The sequence below is a fragment of the Colossoma macropomum genome, unplaced genomic scaffold (assembly GCF_904425465.1).
Source record: "Colossoma macropomum unplaced genomic scaffold, Colossoma_macropomum, whole genome shotgun sequence".
NCBI lineage: Eukaryota > Metazoa > Chordata > Actinopteri > Characiformes > Serrasalmidae > Colossoma > Colossoma macropomum.
Window position 1 is genome coordinate 22,123,487 of NW_023494794.1, and position 25,183 is coordinate 22,148,669.

Here is a 25,183-nt window from a genome sequence, read left to right on the forward strand (position 1 = left end):
GAATGCAGTTCCTTTGCTCCGTTGCCCAGTGCTGGAGGGCTTTATACCCATCAGGCCGATGCTTGACACTGGAGACGGTGACCTTTGGCTCATGTGTGGCTGCTCCAGAGCGTCCCATTCTAATAGTCAATACTTTACATGGCACTAGTGTGCACAACTGAACTTGTGTGCCAGTAATGGGTGCACCTTAAAGTTAAATTTACTAATTAAAAGAGGTGTCTGGATACATGGAGTTGGTTTTCCAGACAGGGATTAAGCCTAGGACTGGTCTACATTTCCCTATCAGCAGAGACTCTCGATTCAGAAGGCTGTCTAGTCTAGAACATCAAGGACGCAAAGTGTCAGCTAGAAGAATATAAAGACCCCTAGTTTTGGGCTGTGGAGCAGTGGAACCGTTAACTGAACAAAGATCCTCCATTGAAAGGAAACTGCAGTCCAGGACTAGGCTTAATCCCTGTCCAGGAAACCGACTCAGTGTACCAGACACAGTTTTTCAAATAATAAGCTTTACATTGAACAACAAAGAACACCACACACACACAACTGTTGATGTTAATTTGTTCTTTTTTTTCAGTTATCTTCAAAAACATCTGTACATTATTGGTCAAAAAACTTCCAACAGAAAGAGAAAATAAAAGAAAATACAACTTAAGAATAACAGTAACACAAATGGCTTCTATGATGTGACATAGCTGGTGTGCGAAGTTTGATTAGAGTCTTTATTTATGGCTCTTGCTGATGTTGTTGTAACCCACTCCTACGCAGGTCATCAGGACTTTATCTCCTCCTTTCTGTTCATCCTCGTCTGCTTTCTGCGTCTCGATCTTGAACATGATCTGGAAGAAGTCCCGAATGTGCCGGAGGAACTCGATCCTGCAGGACACAACATTCTCTCAGCACAAGAATATACTGCACTTTCCAGCTCAAACACAAAACCAACCTTGCTGTTTCTTGCACACACAAACACACATGGCATCATGGACCTGAAAGAAGGCAAACATCTATGTAGCTGTGGACGGGGGGCAGACAGCAGGTCAGAGGTTGCTTTGGTCTTGCCGAGCTTTCTGCGTCACGACTGACCGTGACCTGGGACAATGCGTGCGTACTAGCACTGGTCACAAAGCTAGGGCACATGGGGGGGGGATACGGTGGCACAACCGACGGTTTGACAGAATATATTATGCACCACAATGAAAATCTGGCTGAAGCCAAAACTGAAATTCAGGACATGATAGGCCAAAAAAAAAAACCTGACAACAGATACAAGCAGTTTACATTAAATATACTTAGTAAAATGAGAACAGTATGTGCCACAAAATCCAGTGTACTGGAAACAGAGAACTGCTGGTCATCCAAGGCAATGGATTCAATTATTTTTCAGCCATATTTTCCACTTTGGCTGTCGATTGTGAATTTTTTTTGCTGTTTTAAAAACCTCTGAGGTGCTGAGACTCTTTAGACTCAACATGAACTGAAATTAACGTCCCTTGTAGAAACTGTGAAATAGTTCCAAACTGCCAAACTGTTTAAATGCATCTGCGCTGACCGCCACAGGAGAACGAAGTGTTTGTGAGAAATGGGAATTACATTCATTAAACACTGTTTGCTAGCTGTAGGCATATTTAATCTTAATTTATTTAGTGTTTTTAATTCTTACTTTGTTTTGTTTTCTCTTTTCGGTGTCTAAAATGTCAGTGCATTGCTACAAAATATAGTTTGTTATTTATTTGTGATAGCTTTTGTGGTACTGATATCAGCGTTAAAATGCAAATGATCCCTCTGACCAATTACAAAGAGATTTTTTTCTCATGAATTAAGAACAGGGGTTGGCAACCCAAATGTTAAGAAGAGCCATTTTGTCCTTTCAACAAAAATCAAACCACCTTGAGAGCCACATTTTATGTTCGTTTTACCATCTCGGCTGTAAATATGTCTCAGTATGAGCTAATGTACTAGTATAGACTAAAAAATATTATATATACAAAAACACACATTTACTTTGCTCTGCTCTTGTAAAATGTCTCTTAATGTTTGACTTTTACGAGGCTGAAGTCGCTTCTCATTCGCCAGCTACTTGTTCTAATTTCCCCGTTCCACCATAAATGGTGCCTGAACGTTAGAACGTAACTGCTGCACCATTTAAGGTGGAACAGAACCGAGAAACTGACTTCAGCCTTGCGACTTTGTAGTGTTTGTCAGTTTCTAGTTGCAGATTAAACGTATCAGGAAACCAGCTGGAGTGATTATAAACCCAAACAAGTCCATTTGTCTTTAAATTATCGATGTTTGTTTTAAATCTTTCTCTTTGCCATTTTTTAGCTTCTAGCTAGGCAAGATTGTTGTCTGTGTTGATATGGTGACCAGCGGTCTGCACGCCAATCTTCAGGGTTAAAGGGTGACTCTGCAGTTCTACATTAACTTCAGCGTTTAAGACCATTTATTGTTAAAACTGTGTTGAATGATCAGCAGAGCTTTATTTTACTGCAAAGGAGGATTATTTTATTTTTACCTACAAATTAACTAATAAAACTAATTCTGTCGTGGAGCCGCAACAGAGCAGTAAAAGAGCTGCATGTTGCCCCTGATCCAGACCTTCATGTAATCCAAGAAACAATTTTGGCCAAAATCTCTTTTTTGTGAGATTTTTATGTGAAATCAAGGCTTCACCAGCAGGCCCAGTGACAGATAACCGAGTTACCGCAGTAACAGCCCCCAGTGTCCTGCAAACCACAGCAAGACACTGGTATTCCTACACATGAATATAACTGAGCTTTCATACTTGTTGGGTGATGTGATATCCTACATTTGCTGTACCCAACATGTTCAACATGTTGTAGAGGCACCGCTGAGCCGCACTTGCTGAACATGCTTGTTGTTACAAATGGTTGCCCACAGTACAGTGCACATTTTCAGCTGTCACACAATCAGACCAAGCTGAGCAACTGCAGTGACCACAGCAGTGGATGGTGACATTTGTAATTCCATTCTTTCTTACAAGGTAAATTAGTTTTGTGGCCAAATTAAAGATAAATCACAATTTTTACTGAACTGGACTTTTATTATATTCATTTTTTGACGGAGATTAAGCTTCATCTCACACGCTGCCACTTTGTTTACCACCCTCATCCACTTCAGGGGTGTTTAAAGACTACCGGAAGAAAATTTGTTGCTGTTATTATTATTACCACTATTATTATTATTATTATTATTATTATTATTATTATTAATAGTAGTGGTAGTAGTAGCACTACACACACACACACACACACACACTTTCTCAGCCACTTATCCTCCTGGGTTGCGGGGTGAGTATTTAAATGATTCTGGCCAGTCCTAGCAGCAGTAACACACACGCACACACACAGTTTAGCCAATTTAATGTCCGTGATGACAGGCTGAGGGAGGAAATCAAAACCTTGAGCGGCTGAGTACATAATGGGGAAAATTAAGAACAAAAACATCCTCATGTCAGCTGGTGCAGATCCTTAAAAGATCCCTAAAATACATTGCTCATGTGAAAACACGAGCAACAGCAGACTAGCTGGCCACTGTAACTTAAACCTACCCAAATGCTGGTTGGCAGAGAGGAAGAGCATTGCGTTGGCACCGCCAATCTTCAGTTATCATAGTACTGTACTTGATCAGGACACAGCACCGGTACCATGATAACTGAAAATGGACAGTTCACGGTCAACTGACAGGCAATTCAGCTCCAAGAAGACCACTGAGGTGTCTCGCAGCACAAATATAGAAAGTTCTTCAAAAATTAAATAGGCTGTGGAGTATTATCCTTTACACTGTAAAGCATTTTACTTGTCAGCACAAAGGACAAATGCTGGGCTGCATCATTCAGAAATGGCAACGTTACACTGACCAGCCACTTGACTGAGTACACCTACCTCGTATCCACACTCTTTGTCCATTTTATCAGCTCCATTTACCATATAGGAGCACTTTGTAGTTCTACAGTTACAGACTGTAGTCCAATTGTTTCTCTGCATACTTTGTTAGCCCCCCTTTTACCCTGTTCTTCAATTGTCAGGACCCCCACAGGACCACCACAGAGCAGGTATTATTTGGGTGTTGGGTCATTCTCAGCACTGCAGTGACACTGACATGGTGGTGGTGGTGTGTTAGTGTGTGTTGTGCTGGTACAAGTGGATCAGACTGGAGTTTTTAAACAGTGTCCACTCACTGTCCACTCAATTAGACACTCCTACATTGTTGGTCCGCCTTGTATATGTAAAGTCAGAGATGACAGCCTTCACCAGTGATCACAGGACGCTGTTGGCTGGATATTTTTTGTTCTCAGTCCAGCAGTGACACTATGGTGTTTACAAACTCCAGCAGCACTGCTGTGTCTGATCCGCTCATATAAGTGCAACACATATTAACAAGCCACCACCACGTAAAATACTTACTCTGTGGTGGTCCTGTGGAGGTCCTGACGACTGAAGAACAGGGTAAAAGGGGGCTAACAAAGTATGCAGAGAAACAGATGGACTACAGTCTGTAACTGTAGAACTACAAAGTGCTCCTATATAGTAAGTGGAGCTGATATTGAGTAGAATTATGGTGGTGTACTTAATGAAGGGGCTGGTCAGTGTATGTTAAACAGGGGGTGACGTCTCTTCATGAATAGACAACAGAGTTGCTGTTAAAATTCTTTTAACTGCAGTGATTTTGCAGTCCTTGAAAGGCTACAATTGGTTACTGTTAAAGGGGAATTACACCAACTTTTCAAAATTTCTATATAATTGGCTCATAAGTCCAGAATAAGTCCAGGCTCACACTAAAATGAACTTATTTTGCTATAGTATTAATTGGCACAGTAACAATTGTACTTAAATTGTGCTGCTACATTATCTATGAATACACAAATAGTGGATGAGTATCATACAATACTCCATATTAAATGATCAATAACATCCCCAAATCCCTAATTTAACTGTAAGATGCTTAAAGACCATGTTGAAAACTAAGTCATGTTGTACATTAAACTACTAACTACTTGCATCTTAATCTAATCCATCACAAGAAAATGTGAAGTACACACACACACACACACACACACATATATACATAAACCCAAGGTCTGAACCGAGTTCTCTAGTTAGCTTTAGTTAGCCAGCATCGGACATGTTCTTAGGTGAGCAGGACTGTCACGATCATGAAACTTTAACTGATGAATAATTGTCATATGAATAATTACAATTAACAATTTTTTTACTGTCTTTTTGTTGATTGCGTGCAGCTATTAAAATACAAACCTAAAGTGGTCAAACTGGCTGATTAGCTGACACTGGTTTTGAAGTTGATACTGTGAGGACACTGTTGTCTACCCACAAATGTGTACAGGTACAAAGAATTATGTAAAGAATCAAGCAAAGCTCCACATTCTTCACAAGAGTGAAAATATAACCAAAAAACACCCATTTTGCTAGCATACATGCTAAAAACCTTAGAATCAGCTACATAGCTAACAAATAAATTCTACTTAGCTCTGCCCTCTGAACAGGTTACAGCACCAAGATACAAGTTGGAACATTTTTTTGTTTTCATAAGCCTCATAATGTATGTCAATGGATGCATTTACTGCTTTACATTTAGATTTATTTGCCTTAACTCAACACACCCAATTCACACTGTTTGTGTTGTGGCTTTATATGACTGGGAAATCTAGCAACTGTGGAAAATGACTGCAGTCAGCTTAAATAATTGCAATCATCTCAAGTAACTGTAATCATCTCACATAACTGTGCTCATCTTAAAAAAGTGCAATTAGGTGATTATGTAATAATTGTGACAGGCCTACTGAACAGCTCCTCTCTTCTATTTAGCAGCACTGTTTAACATGTATCAACTGTTAGATAGACGGTTTGACATTTATTGAACGATGCCTTTTGTACAGCATACACTCATTTGGTGATCATGTAAGTGAACTAATCCTTCAGATGGCTTCTGACCTTGAAATAAGGCAGAATGCGATTGCAAAGTACTGTTTTTGTTACTTAAAACCTATTTTCAATCTTCAAAATTTCATTACACAGACTTTTTTAAAAATTGGTGGAATTCCCCTTTAGGTCCACTGATCACTTCACTAATAGTCAAAATGATTGGTAAATTACATGATGATTAAATCCCAAGAGGAGTCAGTACCTTCAGCTCACCATGCAAAACAATGAGCTCGGACTCTATAAGGATACAGACACACGCAGCAGCAAAAGAAAAACACAGATAAGTGGGCAAAGGTCAATGGGAAACAAGTTTTTCCCCCAAATAAGGTGATGTTTACACCAGTTTTTCCTCTGATCAGCGACCTTTGTCTAGCACACAGTAACATGAGGAGGAGGGGCGATGAGGAGGAGAGAGAGAGACGTGGCTGACGGGGAGAGGGAAAGACTCACGTGTATGGGGAGAGGGGACCTAGGAGAGCTTTGGAAACATCTTGCTGGCCTAACGTCATGTACAGAAGAGCCAGGCTCTGGTTGTTTGAATCCACACAGCCGCCCTGGAAATAAAGAGAGATCAGTATTACTTCACGTATTCATAAACATTATTTATGAAATTCACATTTATAGAAGTGCAACTGTATGCAAAAGTCTGAACACCCCCAGGCAAGACACGTTTTGTTGATCTTCTAAGTGAAAATAAGCTAAATAAGCTAATAAAATATGCTAATGTTTGTGCACATGAGTTTAATATATTGAAAAAATAAATATGTACAATGCAAATGGTGCCATTATTTTTGCAAAGGCCACTTTTTTTTCTTTTTGTACCCCCCAATATGTTAATTTTAGCAATTAAACTGTAAGAAAAGGCCCAGAAAATTGAGAAAAACTGTGGTTTTTCATGATATGGGCTACTAATATAACAATGCAGTTATACAAGTCATCCTTTCTACTGTGGCAGGGGAAACTGCGCATTATTACACTGTTATATTGGCATTATTATATTGTTATTATGCAAAACTTTGCATCTCCATTTTTATCTTTTTTTTGCATAATTTAAAAACTCTATTTACTCTTTGTCTTAAAATCTCAAGACAAACAGACCAACAGAAATGGTCTAAAATGACTTGGGGACCTCATAACATCAACTTCCATTAAAGTTCTGAACGTTTTTTTCTTCTCTTGTAAAGTTTCATTTTGAAGATACAAGGTTTTGTTCTGACAAGGACAATATCGTCATCAGTTATCCACTGGCCAATCGAACATTTCTAGGGAGAAGCTCAGTTTTTGGCCAACTCTAGACAGTGACATATGGGTCATGTTTTCCTCCTCGAGGACATTCTAATTGGTGGAGGAATGTCGGACGGCTTACCAATGGCACTTTCCCCATTACTGCGAATATACAGGCCTTGTGTTAGGACACAGGGGCTAGTCTGGGCTGGACCACTCACGTGCCCAGTTTAGTGCTGCTGCGGGAACATCTGCTCAGCTTGCATATGATTCAATCACATAATCATATAAAGGAACTGAGGCTCCGTTGTTGACATAAGGATACAGATGCTGATGGGATACTGAGGAGAGATGTGCTGACCAGCTCAACAGCAAACTTGCAAGACAGCAAGCAGGCAAACAAACCTGTGAGAAGCATTCTCTCTCTGTTCTTGTCTAGTTATGTCTTTCCAGCACATGACTCTGTAATATCACACTGTTAACCCTTAGAAGCTCCAGCATGAAGAAAGCATGGTACATTTTTATGAATTCATGTTTAAAAGTTTGCAATGTTTTTAAATAATGAAACAAAACTGGTTACAGACTAGTGTATAAAAAGATTTTCATATGCTCGTCTTGTGCAACGTCACATTTCAAATAATTAGCAGGACACTAGAAAGCTGTAAAGAAATGTTACACGTATCCAGAACGGTGAACAGGTCTGTAGAAGACTCTAAATGACTGAGAAACCCACACAGCATCAAGAATTAAGTTAACAACAAAGTTAATATTCAGAATTCACCATATTTCACCAGTGAGGATCAAATCTCAAGGCAGATAACTTGACAAAAAGCGAATAAACGCAGATAATTGCATTAATCATTATATTATTTATTACATTATATCGCTAAAATGTTCACACGTCTACTGTTAGCTGCTGGCATTGCATTGTAAAAGTTAATAAAACTTGTAAGGTTCCACACAGCTTTAAAGAACGAGCCCTTCATCAGAAAAGCCTTCAGTCCGACAGATAGAACTAGGGGTGGGCAATATGACGATATTTTATAGTTATCGTGATAAATTGTGTCATAGTACGCTTTTCTGAGCATATCGTGGATATCATCAGTGCTTAAAGAACACTTAATAACTACGTTTCATTACAAAGTGAGTACAATTAGGCCTGTTTAACTGACTGCAGTTCAGTCTGTGAAATACTGAATAAAACCATAGTTTTAGGGATATTTTTACATTTTTAATATATCTCTACAGGTTCTATTTTGTCAGTTACAACTTATTTAGTCTCAGAAAAACTAAATATTGTGAAAATGTTGAAATATCGTGATAATATCTTTGTCATATGTTAAAAGAAAAGAGACAAAATAACTAAACAGCTGGCTAGTCTGTAGTTTATACAGTGCATGTCGCTGCTGTCGGCCAAAAACTTTGTATCTCCAAAATGGTAACTTTACAGGAGAAGGAAAAAATATTCTTTACTTTTTAATGTAAGTCAATGGAACCAGACATTTTTCCAAGTAATTTTGAGCCGTTTCTTTTGGTCCATTTATCTTGAAATTTACACACAATATGAAGGACAGTAGGTATTTTCAAATTACGCCAAAAACTGACAAACAACAAAAATGGAGATAAAAGGTTTTGGTCCAACAGCAGCGATATGCTAGCTAGCTAGAATAATAGCTAATCTGGCCGAACTTTTAGCACATTTTAAAGAAATGGAAAGGAAACAAACTAGACTGGCTACTGCGCTAGCCAACATACTTGCTGACCAAACAACATCTTACCCAACAGTTTCAAGTCATTTTGCCTCTTTTCTTTAAAAACCACATTAAACTGCCCAGAATCTAAATAAATTGTAAATGTTAGTGAGTTATATAATGAATCACATATGTAATCAAATATGTATTTAAGTAATTACATTCAAATTGTACAGCAAGAGGAAAGTAATAACTCTAGACTCAGGTAAAGAGTAAAGAAAAATGTATTTCAATCGTAAGTTACCTTCTTCCATATATGAGCACCCTTAACGTTAACAGGGCCTGAGTTCTTCTGGTCTATGTGGCTGAAAGCTTCATGTTCCTCTGGTCTTGCCTGATGGAAGAAGCACCTAATCTTCTTCAACTAACAATGTGAGAATCTGACTCCACTTAAAAACTCTACTGACTGGAGCTTAGTATTCAACAACGGCTTGACGCTGATGAGGTAAACCGGTGTGTATTGGCCAGACACGCTGGTGGAAAAGTCCCAAAAGATCCTGAGCCACAAGATACCTCCCCCTCCACACACCCACACATTAGGGCTGGGCAGTGCTGATAACTCAATATCATTATATTTAACATATATCACCATATCAGGTGACAAGCTTGCATTACCCCCTTGAATTCCCAAACTTTTGACATCATTAGGCTTATTATTCTAAGGGGTTAATAAAGTCTGTGTCTTAAAGTTTAATCCTGACCAAACTTGGTTTTTTGATTAAAAATACAAACTTTGATTTTTTTTATTTTTTGTTGTTTTGATTAGATTGCTTTATTCTGAAATTCACACCAAAGACAATCAACCAGACACCATATTTCAGACACTATTTTTTTAGGTTTTTTAGGATTTTTAACTTACTTGAAAACAATCTAAAGCAACCAGTCAATGCCAAAGTGCAGTTAACCCCATCAGACCCAAAGTCTCACTGACAATATATTAAGTCTTTGTGCCCTTTAACTGATTAACATTGGCCCCCAGAGTAGCTGGTGAGCGTACATGTCCACATCGGTCACAGTAAAATGGATCAGTATGTGAAACTGGAGCTTTCTGTGTGCCATCGTATTTTCTATACCTGTATAAAAGAAGCTCATGCTGCCTTTATTGTTTGAGGCACTGCAATAATTTCTGTGCAATAAATTCAGAATGCAATTCTCATCTCTATAGAAATGGTTATTATTGCTTTGTTTCATCAAAGGAACAATAAAAGGTTACTGAAGTATGATGTGTATTCCTTTTCATGCGTTTGCCTGTTAAAAAAGGTAGTTTGTAGGGATGCACAACAATGTCAGAATCATAATCATACTGGTAGATAGCTAGACAGATTTTCTACAAAAAACAGTCACAATTCACTTGTACATTTGGCAGATGCTCTCATCCAGAGTGACTTACAATTTGATCATTTTACACAGGTAGGTGAAGGTAGTGTTAGGAGTCTTGCCCAAGGACTCTTATGGGTATAGTGTAGGGTGCTTGCACAGGCAGGGAATAGAACCCAGGTCTACGGCATAGAAGGCAAAGGTGTGACCAACCTGACCGTTTGACCATTTTCCAGTCTCTGTTCATCCCTTAGAATTAAACCGGCTGTTTTTGTTACTATGTCTTTAAGACTGATGTATGTAAATGAGCTGTTCTGATTGGCTGCCCTGTGTTACGCCTCATTTAAAAAGCAAGGCTGAAACACTGCTTATAGCTTCAGCGTGAATCGGCGGAGCTAAACAGTTGTAAGCTGAATAAGTGTATATATATATATATATATATATATATATATATATATGTATAGCTTACAACGTATATGTGTTGATTTTTGTTACGTCACTGAAACAAACTCCAAATGGGCTGTTTTTTGTTGCATAGTTTCCATATACAAACGACACGGACTCGGGAGTGAACCGTACATTTTGAAACTCCTTCAAACGCTTTTACTTCATAATATGGGCCCTTTAAAAAAACCTGCAATTTATTTATTTTAGTGCATTATTACCCTTAAAATAACAGTGTTAAATAAACAGGCATGTTTAATTGGATATAATGCAGTATAGTGCATATAATACAGTATTTAGTGAGTACTAAATCAAAACTTTTGTAGTTTTAGGTTTATTATTATAGTTTTTTCTAAATATCTGACACTATACGTTCTATTTTGTCTGGTACAACTTATTAAATTTGTAAAAACTGAATATCCTGTATTGTGTATTGTGAAAACATCTTCAAGTATCGTGGTAATATTTTTGTCATATCTTTTGCTACTTAGCTAACACAATAGCTAATGAGGCTGAAGTTCTAGTACACGTTAAAGGAATGTGATCTGTAACTTAAACTTAAGCCAGACTGGCTACTGCGCTAGCCAACATACTTGCCGTCCAAACAACATCTTAGCCAACAGTTTCAATTTGTTTTGCCTCTTTCCTTTAAAAACCACATTAACTGTACGTAACGTAAATAAATGCTGCGTCTATGGGATCAAAGGTTATATTTCCTAGTTAATGCTAATCCAGGTGGTCCCAAATTCTGCAGTTTATAAATGTATCAGCTTCAGCGGGTATGTACATAGAAAATATAGAATATCGAGCACCGACTCACCATTCCCATATCAGTGTATTCGTAGTTTGTAACACAAACAAAATAAAAAAAAATAAAAATATGCTTACATTTGAAATAATCAGACCGAATGTTAAGTGAGAAGAGTAGAATAAACGGTAGATATAGCGAACTACTGAAACTAAAAATCAGAATAGTTAGGTTGCAACAAAATCAGTACAGACGATGTATCACCCCAGCACTACCATATAGGCAAGAAAAAAATAAAAGCATGAAAATATTGACCTCTGACATTGTTATATAAACCTTAGCCATGATCCTGTGACCGCATCTACTGACCCCTTACCTCGTGCTCCCTGTCATATTCGTCATTTGTTTGTGCAACGGCAACGCTCAAATTCAATTAGCCCACCCTCACACTGAGCTCCATTGTTGAGTCCTCATAACGGCGCATCCCAACTTGAGATGCCATGAGACCGGCCGATTGGTTCAGCAAATAAGAAAAAAAAAAAAGAATAAAGGTGGTAATAAAATGAACAGGCAGGGAGTTTGAAGTTGAAGCCTAGCGTATAGGACTGGAGCAGCCTATCACAAGAAATCCACCGTATGGACTGGTAAGAATGGAAAGGCAAACACAATGAAGATAAGACCTGATACACGGCATGAAGAGTGAAATAAGCGACCTGCCAGCTCACTCACAAAAACACACAAGGCAAACAGCCTGAGTCATTCAGAAAAGCAAAATAAGTCCCATCTTCAAGTAAAGAAAAACACCCGATCTTTCTGAAGACGTAAACCTGCAGACAATTCATTCAGCATTTCAACTAACTAACTTCCTTGTTTTTTGTATACACTTATTTCAAATTTGATGCCTGCAACATGTTCCAAAAAAGCTGGGACAGGAGCATATTTACCACTGTGTTACATAACCTTTCCTGTTAGAAACGTTCTGTAACCGTTTAGGAACTGAAGACAGCAAGTGTTGGTGTATATCGTTGTATATTGTGCTTCCTAATGCATCATGTGTTTTCAATGGAATGTAGCTCTTACTACAAAGCCAAGAATGTGGCTTGGTGATGTCACTGCAAAACACCCTGTCTAGATGGCAGCATTTGTTGCCCCAAAATGTGCATGTGCCCTTCCGCATTAATGGCGCATTCACAGATGCAAGTTACCCCCATACCATAACAGACGTGGGCTTTCGAACTTTGCATTGGTAACAATCGGGATGGTGCCTTTCCCTTTTTGGCCCGGAGAACCTGGCATACATTATTTCCAAATCTGAAAGGTCCACAGCACACATTTACACTTTGCACCAGTCCATCTCAGATGAGCTTCGGCCCAGAGAAGTCGGCGGCGTTTCTGGATGTTGTTAATATAGGACTTCTGTTTTGTGTAGAACTTCTGTTTAACTTGCATTTGTGCAGCGATGATCTGTTTACTGATCTGTTTTCTGAAGTATTCCTGAGCCCATGTGGTTATATGCTTTAGAGAAACATGTCTTTTTATAATGCACTGCGATCTGAACAAATGGTGGTTACAGACCTTTAATATTAGTTTACGACTTTGCCCTTTACGCGCAGAGATTTCTCTGGATTCCCTGAATCTTTTGCTTATATTCTGCACAGTAGAGAGACTACTCGCTCACACATTTAGTGAAACTCGACCCATCCTAAACAACTAGGCCTTTTGGGAACGCTCCTTTTATACCCAATCATGATCACATCACCGGTTGCCAATTCACAAGTTTACCTGGGAAAAATTCCAAAATAGTTGTTTTTGATCATTCTGCAAACTTCCCAGTCTTGCATTGCCCTTGTCCCAACTTTCTTGAAATGGATTGCAAGCATTTAAGTAGCACAATTAGCATATATTTCCAAAAATCAAAAAAGTTGATAAAGTAAAATATTAAATCTCTCTTCTTTGTGCTGTTTCTAATGAAATAACCTGTTAAGAAACTGTTCAAGAAAAAAAATCAAGAGCTGCCATATTTGCCAAAACTCTGATTTAAGTTATATGTCAGCTGCTCTAATGGAAGCAGCGCTGTTAACTTGGACAACCAAAAACTAATGGATGGAACCTGAGGGGTTGATCACAAAAGCAAAACTCATGAACATACATCAGACACTGTGCCCATCTTGCTCCTCTATCTCCGCCAACTCCGACATGATTATTTTTTTTAAGCAATTATCTGCCGATAACAATAATATTCCAATATCACCGAGCAAAAGCCAACAATGTGACGTCACCTGAGTCACTTTTGTCTGGAATGGAAAAGCAAACGGCTGCCATCATAAGAAAATCTTATAATAATGGGAGAAGGAAAAGAATTGATCCATTTGTGCCCAACAGCTACATTTAGCATGATACGGAAAGACCTCTGAACTTGTTTTGAATGGTCTTAAAAGATGACATTTTGTGTACATTGTACTTTACCCATTTGACTGTTAGGAATAGACAGAATTTCCATACTTTTATTCACAATCCAATGTGGATTATCTAGTGTTTTGTTACGTTTAATAATCCCAAGTGACTTTAAGACTGAATTTAATGATAAATGCGAAATCACTACTTAATCATATTTTTAAAAATTCTTTAGATTTGTGCTCAGACAAGCTCAAAGAACATATGGACCCAAGACATCTCAGATATATGAATTTCAGATACGGACGTGTGTTTGTTTATAGTAATGGAACAAGATTAAATTACAAGTAATTTTGGACAATTTCTATTGGTTCATTCGTCATGAAATGTTCACGCAAAGTAAAGAACAGGCAGCACTTTCAAATGGCATGAATCAAAAAGTTATGGCAGCCATGAAGCTCATCCATCTCCACAGAAAGAGATTCTCAATGAGTTTATGACAGCGATATAAAGCTATTAATGACAGAAGAATGTATGATAAATAAAACTGTGTTTTTTGGTTTGCATTGTATTTGAAATCAGCCTTTCCTGAATTCAGCACAGATTTTTTTTTCTTAAATACGAAAAAACAAACTTCATGAAATAAAAATTACGATTCTTAAAACCATCTAGGTCGAAACTGCCCTGGACTGCCATATTGTGGCTTACACTGATTTATATTTACCCAGTGAGTGAATCATCACAAAAAAGCTGATTCATCACTAAACTGGACAAACACAGACATTTCTGGACATTCCTTAAGAAAATCACCTCATACATCAGTTCAGATCAAAGCCAGAGAGGAATAAAAACAAAGTGAACTTACATTAAGTCTCTACGTTTTTCCCATCTGCTCCCATTAAACGCAATGCGCGCGTCTGTGTCCAGAAGCTGTTTACTACACAGACTGACCACAGGCCACTGATTAACCACAGAGCAAACACATACACGCACACATACGCACTCACACACGCATAGGGCTGGTGGTCCTGGAGCATGTCGGAGAACCCACCGCTTCAAATATTAACTTTCATCCCACAATCCCCCCCTGCCTCCCTGTTCAGCCAATCAGAGAGCCCGTCTATTTGTCTACAAAAAATAGCACCAGATTCACCTTACTAACCCAACTCACATGCCCCTGAAGGGAGAGAGAGAGAGAGAGAGAGAGAGAGAGAGAGAGAGAGAGAGAGAGAGAGAGACAGACAGACAGAGAGAGAGAGAGAGAGAAGTAAAAGAAAAAGATAAAGAAAGAAAGAGTGAGAAGGAAAAAAGTAAGAAAAGGAGACAAAGGACAACATAGAAGGAACAATGAAATGAGAGAAAAAAGAGGGGGGAGAGAGAGAGAGACAAGCAAAGGAAAGTGAAAAAGATAGAGAAGTAAAGAACGAGAAAGAAAAAGTAAAGAAACAGAAGTAAAGAATAAAAAACAGAAGCAAAGAAAGAAAAAGTGAGTGAGAAAGAAAATGAAGAGAGAAAATGACAAAGGACAATGCAGAAGGAACAATGAAATAAAACAGAAAAAAGTGAGTGAGGGAGAGAAAAACAAAGAAAAAAGAAGTTAGATGAGAGAGAAAAAAGTTAGTCGAGAGAGAAAAAAAGACAGAGAAGGAAAGCAAGAAGAGAAAAAGAAAGAAAGACGTAAAACAAAAGAAAGAACAAAAAACAAAGACAAGAGAGAGAAAGAAAGAGAGGTGGAGAGATAGAGAGAATGAGAGAGAGAAAATACGACAGAGACACAGAGAGAGAGAGAATGAGAGAAAGAGAGACAAAGAATATGAGAGAGAGAATATGAGAGAATGAGAGAGTATGAGAGAGTGAGAGTATGAGAGAGAGAGAGAATGAGAGAGAGAGAATATGAGAGAGAGAATATGAGAGAGAATATGAGAGAGAGAGAGAGAATATGAGAGAGAATTTGAGAGAGAGAGAATATGAGAGAGAATTTGAGAGAGAGAGAGAGAATATGAGAGAGAATTTGAGAGAGAGAGAGAGAGAGAGAGAGAGAGAGAGACACAGAGAGAGAATGAGAGAGAGAGAGAATATGAGAGAGAGAATATGAGAGAGAGAGAGAGAGAGAGAGAATATGAGAGAGAATTTGAGAGAGAGAGAGAGAATATGAGAGAGAATTTGAGAGAGAGAGAGAGAGAATGAGAGAGAATTTGAGAGAGAGAGAGAGAGAGAGAGAGAGAGAGAATATGAGAGAGAATTTGAGAGAGAGAGATAGAATATGAGAGAGAATTTGAGAGAGAGAGAGAGAGAGAGAGAGAGAGAGACCAACCAACCTATCTAGCATACCTGAGCTAGCAAGCTACGTGATCAGTTTTTGCTGGGTGTTTAATGTAACAGTAAAGTTTAGTATCATACACATTCATGATTTTACACCACGGCTCCTGACTAAAGTGTTCAAACATATCAAAATACCTGAAGACATTTCTACACAAAATGCATCACAAGATTTCCTTTTTCTGAGCTTTGTGAATAAACTGGAATGGTCAGAACACAAAACCCACCCCGTTACATATAAGATGCAGCTCGTCTATCTGAAAGTCTCGTCTCTGCTTCAAGTGACTGACACCTGAAAACGCACAGCCTCCTTTAAAAGGTTTCAGCCCTCAGCATGACTTAGCAGCCTGGCTCCAAGCGTTAGAGCGCTGAGACGCTGTACACTCTGCCGTTAACACTGTGTGCTCCTGCTGACTCGGTCACCACACCGTGAGGGGGCATTTTGTTTCAGTCAACATGTACCGTCCACCCCGGGACTGAGGACAGGTTAAGACTGTTGGGCCGCGGGACACTACAGCTGTTCAGAGGGCCTGAAAGCAACACTGTGTAGTGCTTTGCTTGAACAAGTCATGTGTCTTGATATGCATGCTCCAAAATTTCGCCTACTGAAAATACTCCACAGTGGCACTATCTGTTCTTCTAAAGAGGAAAAAAGGCCAAATAATTTGGCTGGAAAAAAGCAAAAAGACTAAAGAGCCCATATCCTACGTTTTCTAGTGTTTTAGTTTTTCCCACCTGAGGTCCATGTATGATGTCTGTGTAGCCAAAAACCAAAAATAGCCAATATTAATCATTTTCCAGCCTCTCTTTATTCCTTATCAATTAGCCTATTTTTGTTACTGGTATATGTAAATGACCTCTGTTCTGATTGGCCCTGTATTGTGCCTTATTAAAAAGCAGTCTGGGCTAAAACATTGTATATAACTTCAGCATGAATGGGCGGGGCTAAACTGCTATACTCTAAATCAGTGGTTATGTGTAAATATGCTAGTTTTCATGACATCACAAAAACAATTTCAAAATGGGTTTATTTTTCCATGAATGGACTGTATGGAAAGGGGAGTGGCCGACATGTCATAGCCTCAGTCAGAGATGCCTTCACACTTCCAAAAGTGCAGGGGGCAAAACTTGCCATTTATTATTGTTAAACAAAATATAATAATAATAATAATAAAGCTGAGTTGCTGAGCAGTTGAGTGACTGATAAAAGACAGACTAAAACTAACTTTCAGCACTACATTTAGCACGTTTCATAGCTATAATATGTTCCACGAAAACCTATTTATAAAGAACATTTATGTTTTTAGAAAAAAAATTTAATTCCATGATGAATATGCACATTGCGCTCCGATAGTAAACGAAAAGAACATCAAATCTTTGTTTACCAAAAGCAGTTAGAAATACGTAAACTAACACTGAGTAAATTTCACATAGTATGGAACATAAACTGTGACCATGCATCACAGCTTTTACCCGACTAATGAGCCGCAGCTCCTCTCACTGAACACAAACTCACGTAGGTTTCGTCGCCTGGGAAATGCCCCGCCCCCCCCAGCTGAAATGGAGATTTTGATTGGTTCTGCCACTGAGTTTGACCCTCTCTCTTTGTGTCTTTAGGTCCATGCAGTTTAGGGAGAGTGGAGATTTTTATTTTTTTTTGATTGAAGCAACTTTAGCTTAAAAAGTGGTGGGCATCACCCCTGCACTGAGGCTACGTTCACAATATCAGGTTGAAGTGGCTCAAATCTGATTTTTTGCCCTAATGTGACTCAGATCTGATGTTTTCAGGGCTGTGTGAACACACAAATCTGATCTTTTCAAATCCGACCCGAGCCACTTTCATACATAATCGGATATGTATCCGATTCGTGGCCATGCGACCTTAATGTGACGCTCAGATCGGAATTCCTGTGCTTTTTTCCACTGTGCGTGTGCCGTCATTCAGCGTTACCATGGCAACAGCGCCGAACAGAAGTTAAAGCCTGTAAACGGTGGAGAAGCAACACATCTCACCTTTTTCTCCTTCGTCTCGCTCTAATAATGAACGGCTGAGAGCTGATCAGAGTTAATGATCTTCACAGAGAAGCTCGTTCTGCTCGTTAGTTTGTTTGCTGATGACGCACACGATTCATTTACGTGACGTTACTGATTAAGATGTGCGCATGCGGGTCATTCAGGGCGCCGGTTTGTTCACATTAATGACAGATTTAAACGAGTGTGAACCATCGTGTCAGAGAGATCAGATTTGAGCAACGAGGTTTGTAATATGAACGTAGCCTTAGACAAGCGGAGGGTCAAACGCCTGCTCAACCCTGTGGTTCTAGCAGCCATGGCCTCAGTCAGACAAAAGCACAAGTAATACACATCCTGTCTGCTGCAACGTAAACATATTGCTGTGAAAGCTAACGACAGAGGAAAATAACAGTCAGGGCAGCACTCACCCTGTAGATCTCCTCCAGCAGCAGCTTGGCGCAGTTCTTGCCGAGTTCTTCGGGAAGCACAGGGTCTCCCTGCCCCTGCGGTGTCGACCCCAGCTCCGCACTGAGAAGCGTGCCGTTCACCGTCTCTGCCACCAGAGTCAGACCAAAACCTGGAGACCTGATCAGAGGAGGAACATCACGCACATCTCCTTAAACATGGCAGAAACAATGAATAGCATCAACATGGTAGTTTCAAAGAGATCTGATTTATCAAGCATCAGGCAAATCCTCCATCTGAGGATGTGCTGGCCAAAGTCATTAATTAGCCAACGCTCCAGATGTGGGCGCTCTGGACTACAGCAAACTAATAATCACAGATATTTATACACGTATTTTGTGAAGTTAAGTTGCTTGTTTAGTTACTTTGTTAAGCAATACTACAAACTGCAACCACCTGCGTTAGTTAGAGCCTTTGCTCATTCATACAGCCACTCGCCGTTTCACTGGCCTGGGGGATTTTATGGAAAAGTAAATAATAAAAACATGAAAAATAAGAATTATTTCCAACAACCACCTCCTGAAGTTGAGAACCACTGCTTTATAACTCTGTGAGCTTTATATCCATTTATCTTATAAAAATTACTGCTTTCATCTTAAAAAAAATTTACTTAACTTAATTTTAAATATCTACTAAAATTTTCACAAACAAACAAGATGAACAGTTTAATTTAATTTCTGTGCTCAACAGACAGTCCTAATGTTCACACAATGTAAAGGGCAGCTGTGATGTTTAAGTAAACAGATAAAAAAAACATTTTAACAATTGTATTTTCTTGTGACAATGGCACCATGCACTTCTGCACTGAACTTAAACACACAAAATTTGTTCTACTGAAAGTTCAAAAGTTATTCGTAATAAAAACACCACTGGCATAAAAATAATAATAAAAAGAAAAACACTTACTTTCCTGAACTGGCTCCTTTCATGTGGTCAGTGTAGATGTAAATGTCTGGAATGAATTTGTTTAAGATGCTTCTGGCCGTGTCCACTATTCTGTTGGCCATCTGAGGAGACACACGCACTGAGTATCTGACACACAGGGTCAAGGGGTCAAATCTCAAGTGACGAGTACGACAGCATCAGCTACAGACAACATTGCAAACCCACCATATATTACGATACACACACACACACACACACACACACACACACACACACACACAATCTATGCTGCTTATCCTTCTGGTCACAGGGGGTGCTGTAGCCTATCCTAGCGGTCATCTGGCAGAAGGCAGGAAAAACCCTGGACAGGTCGCCAGTCCATTGCATCCATATATGATAACACAGGATAGAAACGCATCAAGCCCAGTCAGTATTGATGAACGAAGAGAAAAAGTCTGTGCTGGCTGAAAGACTGGGTGACCGCTGTGGACAGAGTGGCCAAGCTGCTACAGAAAGTGAATGCAATATGGCTTGCGATATATTAAAAGTGCATTGGTGAACCAAAAATGTAGCATGATTAAAGGACCCATATCCTACACATTCCATGTATTTTTCCTGAGGCCCATTTGAAACACTCTGCAACTTTACAACTAGTGGAAATGGGCATCACCACCACTGTAAAAAAAGAGTGTCAATAAGTTTCTCTTCAAACAACTCTGAAAGACTTTTCACCTCAACCACTGATATTCCACTTACATATTAGATTACTTATTTTAAAAAACGTGAGGAAAATTTGGTTTTCCAAGATACGGCTGCTTTAAAATTGGCCTGCATTATTCTGGCCACAATAATTTCCTTTTGTTGAAACACATGAACATCTTGACTTATCAAAAGATCCAGAGAACAGTGGAACAGTGACTGGTCAGGATGCTCACAGAACCCTGTAAAACATCTTTTGCATATCGCAGCCTTCTGTGATATCAGTGCTACAAAGGCCAATATCACAATGATTAACAAACCATATCCTGTGCCGCCCTAGTGACCGATCTGGGGAAGGATACGCTGTTCCTCTGATCCTCTTGATCTTGCCTGGGTCTGTGAGCAGAACGGGCTTGAGGGCCCGGCAAACTGGACAGGAGAAGTGGACCTCCCCTCCTCCTCCGGGAGCAATACCTCTCTTCACTACCTGAAGATCAAACACCACAAACAAGAAGGCTGTAGATAAGAGTGGGCAATACGGTAAAAGTACAGCATCACAGTATTTTAAGACATTTTCATGACACATGATAACAGCTTCAGAATGAAAAATGCCATAAAATATTGACTCTAGCCACACCTTTATTTCCAAACCTTCTCCATTGATGCCAAACGTCTTCATCAGAGGAACAGCAGTGGCTTTCAGTAAGTCCACCTGCAGAGCAACACCCAAAAAACCTTGAAACAGAAAAGTTGACGAACGTAACTGTAGTTCCTAACAAATATCTAGCACATCAGCTTCAGCCAGGACCTCACAGCAATCATTCAGGTTGAAGACAACTCTACCCAAACAACACCCAAACTAAATGTAAAGGTTAAAGGGCTGGATAGTAGTTTTAATGGCATACCACAGAAAAACACAAGGATAATCATACTGTTATAATATTTAATAACAATGTGAAAAAGTCTCAGTCTCACTGCAAAGCACACACAAGGACACCACATGTTTACACAGCTTGCATTCCACTTTGCCGTTGCTTTTGTCAGTTTGCTGCTCATTGATTGGTCCATACGTCTCCTGCGAGCATTGTCTGTCCAGCATTATCACTAACTTTCAGCAATAAACACATTCAACACAGCTGGAAATAACCCTTTATCAAGAGGGTCATCAATGGAACTTGCCATTAAAGAGCTGTACTTGAATGAGAGGGCTACCATCATCATTCTTCAGTCTGGCAGCTTCAACACGTGCAAGCAGCTGGGTTTCAGTCTAAACTACTACAGATGGTTTGAACAGTCAGTAATTAATTCTGTTTAACTTTGACAACAGTACCATACATTAGAGCTGCACAATTATTTTGTTTACTGTTATCATGATACAAGTTTCTGCGACAAACCTCTCTGCGCTGGGACTGAACCTGCTCTCCCACACAGGAAATGAGTAACTTACCTTAACAACCAACTACAAAACACACTCAGAAACCTTATAATATCTGTCCATAACTCAGGTAAACAGAAATTCAACTCAAAACTGCGTGCAGCACAGGGGAAAACACGCAGCAAACAGGCTGGCTCTGTTTTTCTGCTAGCCAGCTGGGCTACTGAAGCTTGCTACCTTATGCCCTATACACACACACACACACACACACACACACACACATATGTAAGCGTACATTAAATGTTCGCTAAAATATAATACAATTACTTCAACATTACTGAAGTTTTCAAAGCAACTTTTCTACAATGGGGTTTTTACTCACTGAGGGGTCTGTTGGGTCATTAGTGACGCCCTTCAGGATGGCTTTGAGTGGGTTCTTCATGAACGGGGCCAGCATGATGAGGGCCTCCAGATAGTAACCAATGGAGCGCTGGACATTACACTCATGCTCTACAGAGCCCCCATACAGCAGACCCGGCTGGTAGAACAGGGCCGTTCCTGTAGGGAGCAAAAGAGCAGAGGTCAAACTCCCATCCTTCACTTCCATTAACTAATCACAGCTAAGCCTGTCTATTTTAATTATTTTAGTAATGAAGTAATCTACAAATCATTTTACTGATCAATCAGAGATTTTAGAACTTTTGGGTATAATATCAAACAATTCATGGCTTTTCAAAGAGACCAGAACGTTTTATTGGAAAAATAAACTACATTGAAAAGACCAAAAAAAGAAGTCAAAAGCGGTTACGGTCTTATGAAAAAGTTTGAAAAGATCAATTATGTTTTGTTGATTTTCTCAGTAAAGAAAAGTTATCACATTCTCTACAGGAAGCTTAAAAATGGCACTTCTCTGCACATTTGAGCTCACAATTTCTGTTTACTTGCTGAGTTTAAAACAAAATATAAAATGTGCCAGAACTTTTGCACAGGGCACATTTTACGTTTTTAAGTATCTCCAAAATGGTAACTTTACAAAAGAGGCCAAAAACTTTCTTCACTTTGAATGAGAGTTAATGTAAAAAGACTATTATTATATCTCATCATTATGATGATTTCAAACAGAGTAAAGCGCAGCTGCAGTGTTCAGATGATTTAGGAAAAAATAAATGGAGATTTTTTTGATGCTGATATGATTCATTATAATGCAAACTTTATTGTTTAATCAAGTAATTATGACTAATTAAGGATTCGAGGCAAACTTCACGCAAATCTGAGGGTGAACTAGAGGAAAGTTTTAGCCCACCTGTTTGGTTGATTTCAATTCTGGTGCCATTGGTCACCTTGTCCAGCAGCCTGATGAAACTAGCTTCGAAATCTGCAGACAGAAACAGTTTTTTGAGCACTGAATCACTGACATACGGTCACAGTCACAATACAGGAGCCTCCAAAAACACTTTTACAAATTTGTGTGTTACAGTCGCTAAACTGCTGAGAGAATCAAGGCAGGGAAGTCAGCCAGCCCCACCGCCAGGACAGTAATAAGAGCAGCCGCTACGTAAGTTCTTCTATCCAGCAGTTTCAGACTGATGCAGAATGTGTTATATATGGTTCTATGTAGAACCTCTCTGAAAATGGTTCTGTATAGTAGGGTATCGTTTTGGTAGATACTTACCAGAACAAAGTTGGCAAGGTCTTTGTGAGATACCAAACTGACCTTTCCTTTCAGTTCATTTTCAGTCATCTTTCTATTGTTCTATTATATTTTCAATTGTTCTACTATGTTATTTTCCATGTTTCACGTGTTTTTGTTTTCGCTCAGTTTCTTTTTGTTTGTCTTTTATCTTTTACTCGTGTTTTGTATGACTTGTTTCGTTAATTGTTATCGTGCTATTTTGTAACGTATGGTACGTCTACTGGACCGCAGGAAGAATAGCAGCTATCGTGATAGCAGCTAATGGGCATCCTAAAAATAAACAAAAATATCAAAATTGCAATTTAAGAAAATGCAATTTTCAAACTGCAACAGCTGCAATTTATAGCCTACATCATGAAAAACGTTGCCTTCAGTTTTAGTTGGCTGCACCACAGAGCTCGTGAACTGCCTGTAGATCAATTAGACCAATCAGAGTCAACCAATCACCCATGTTTAGTGACATCACAACCACGACTACACTCAGGGGTGAAGCCTCAAGCCAGAATAAGTGGATATTCTGGTCTTCTTGGTCTTCTGAGCCACATACAGAATCATTTTCAAAATGGTTCTATACATGCACATTCTCTGTGAATCTGAAGAACCGCTCCATCATGCAAAGAACCATTTAAGCACGAAATGGCTCTTTACAGAAGTCATGGCTCTAAATAGACCCTTTCTCTTAAAGAACCCTTGAAGAACCATCTTTCCCGAGTGTAGACTCTGAGGTCTGAGGAGTGAACAGCACGTTTCTGAATTTTAACTGTTCACATAAGACTCTTTAAAAATAAGGATTTCCCTGATGTGGCCCTTTAAAAGTTCACTGCACAGCAGACGCAGCACAACACCAGGACACGCAGCGTCGTACAGGCATGACAAAGTCTTAAAATGAGCTAAAATGATGGTCTAATTTGACCCAAACAGCCCGACTGTGGTCAAACTTTTCTCCTTTATTAGCTGAGTTAGCTGTGTGTGGAGCTCAGTCGCAGCACATGTGTTTAACAGCGACACTTCACAAACCCTCCTCTCTGAAACCGAACCTACCCCGCAGTCCTGGCTCGTCATCTCTGGACCGTATGTTTCGGATTTTGACCCTCTTCCCGCTCAGCGTGGACAGCACCAGCCTCTGTCTGAGGAAATTACAGCCCTCGTATGTGAGAGACGCCATGCTGCTGCTGCTGCACCCACGTGTGTAAACCTCGGGCAGGAGCGTCCTGCTACGGAGCCACACGAAGGACAAAAAGGACCGAGAGAAGCCCGCCGTGCGTTACTTCAAACTCCCAGCAGAGGGCGCCAAAGTCACTGTTTAGAAAAATCTCAAGCCGCGTCTGAAACGATGTTCTTAAAAGGGGAATTCCACCCATTTTTCAAATTTCTGCATAATGTAATCGTTGAGATGTGACCAAAATCACTGTGGTTTGAGGTGAAACTGCGCTATTTTAGAGAAACCGAGTTGTGTGATGGGAACCAGACGTCTGAGAAGTTTTTGAACTTTAAAACTCCCTCAGAAAAAATTTTAGTGCATTTGTTACACAAAGATAAGATGTAATAATTATTTTCTTTTATACTATTTTTATTCATACATTGCAATGAAAACATTATTTCACCAATTAATTAAGTTAGAAGTTAGAAAGCAAAGTTTGAACTAAAGCTATAATTTGTATTACATCTAAACTATTTCTAACAAAGTATGTATATATATATATATATACATATATATATATATATATATATATATATATATATATATGTGTGTGTATATATATATATATATATATATATACATATATATATATACATATACTGTATGACCAAAAATATGTGGACACCGTTCTTAATTACTGAGTTCAGGTGTTTCAGCTACATCCACTGCTAACAAGTGTGTACAATCAAGCACATAGC

At 39.1% G+C, this 25,183-nt stretch overlaps 1 protein-coding gene across 2 annotated transcripts; it reads right to left on the minus strand.

The window, feature by feature from the left end:
• Nucleotides 1–544: 544 nt before the first annotated feature.
• Nucleotides 545–24,487, minus strand: rcl1 (RNA terminal phosphate cyclase-like 1). 2 transcript variants are annotated; one of them, XM_036580592.1, is made up of 9 exons: nucleotides 24,326–24,487; nucleotides 22,895–22,966; nucleotides 21,974–22,149; nucleotides 20,854–20,928; nucleotides 20,579–20,703; nucleotides 19,539–19,664; nucleotides 18,596–18,752; nucleotides 6,408–6,511; nucleotides 545–873 (listed from the first exon to the last, which is right to left on the minus strand). In XM_036580592.1, the coding sequence occupies exons 1-9, from the start codon at nucleotides 24,447–24,449 to the stop codon at nucleotides 720–722; spliced, it is 1,113 nt and encodes a 370-aa protein (XP_036436485.1). In that variant the 5' UTR covers nucleotides 24,450–24,487; the 3' UTR covers nucleotides 545–719. The 2 variants fall into 2 exon arrangements, 1 of the variants encoding a protein (XP_036436485.1); XR_005007762.1 differs by lacking the exons at nucleotides 18,596–18,752; nucleotides 19,539–19,664; nucleotides 20,579–20,703; ... (2 more) ...; nucleotides 22,895–22,966; nucleotides 24,326–24,487 and adding an exon at nucleotides 14,701–14,877 and having other exon boundaries at nucleotides 547–873.
• Between the last annotated feature and the right edge of the window lie 696 nt (nucleotides 24,488–25,183).

What these genes read in the sequence shown, in the direction of transcription:
- rcl1 (XM_036580592.1), bottom strand. Translation starts at nt 24,449, where the DNA reads ATGGCGTCTCTCACATACGAGGGCTGTAATTTCCTCAGACAGAGGCTG. An exon ending in ATGACCCAACAGACCCCTCA is followed by an intron (nt 20,929 to 21,973) that starts GTGAGTAAAAAC and finishes GTTGCTCTGCAG; the next exon opens with GTGGACTTACTGAAAGCCAC. An exon ending in GGTCCCCTCTCCCCATACAC is followed by an intron (nt 874 to 6,407) that starts GTGAGTCTTTCC and finishes TGTGTCCTGCAG; the next exon opens with GATCGAGTTCCTCCGGCACA.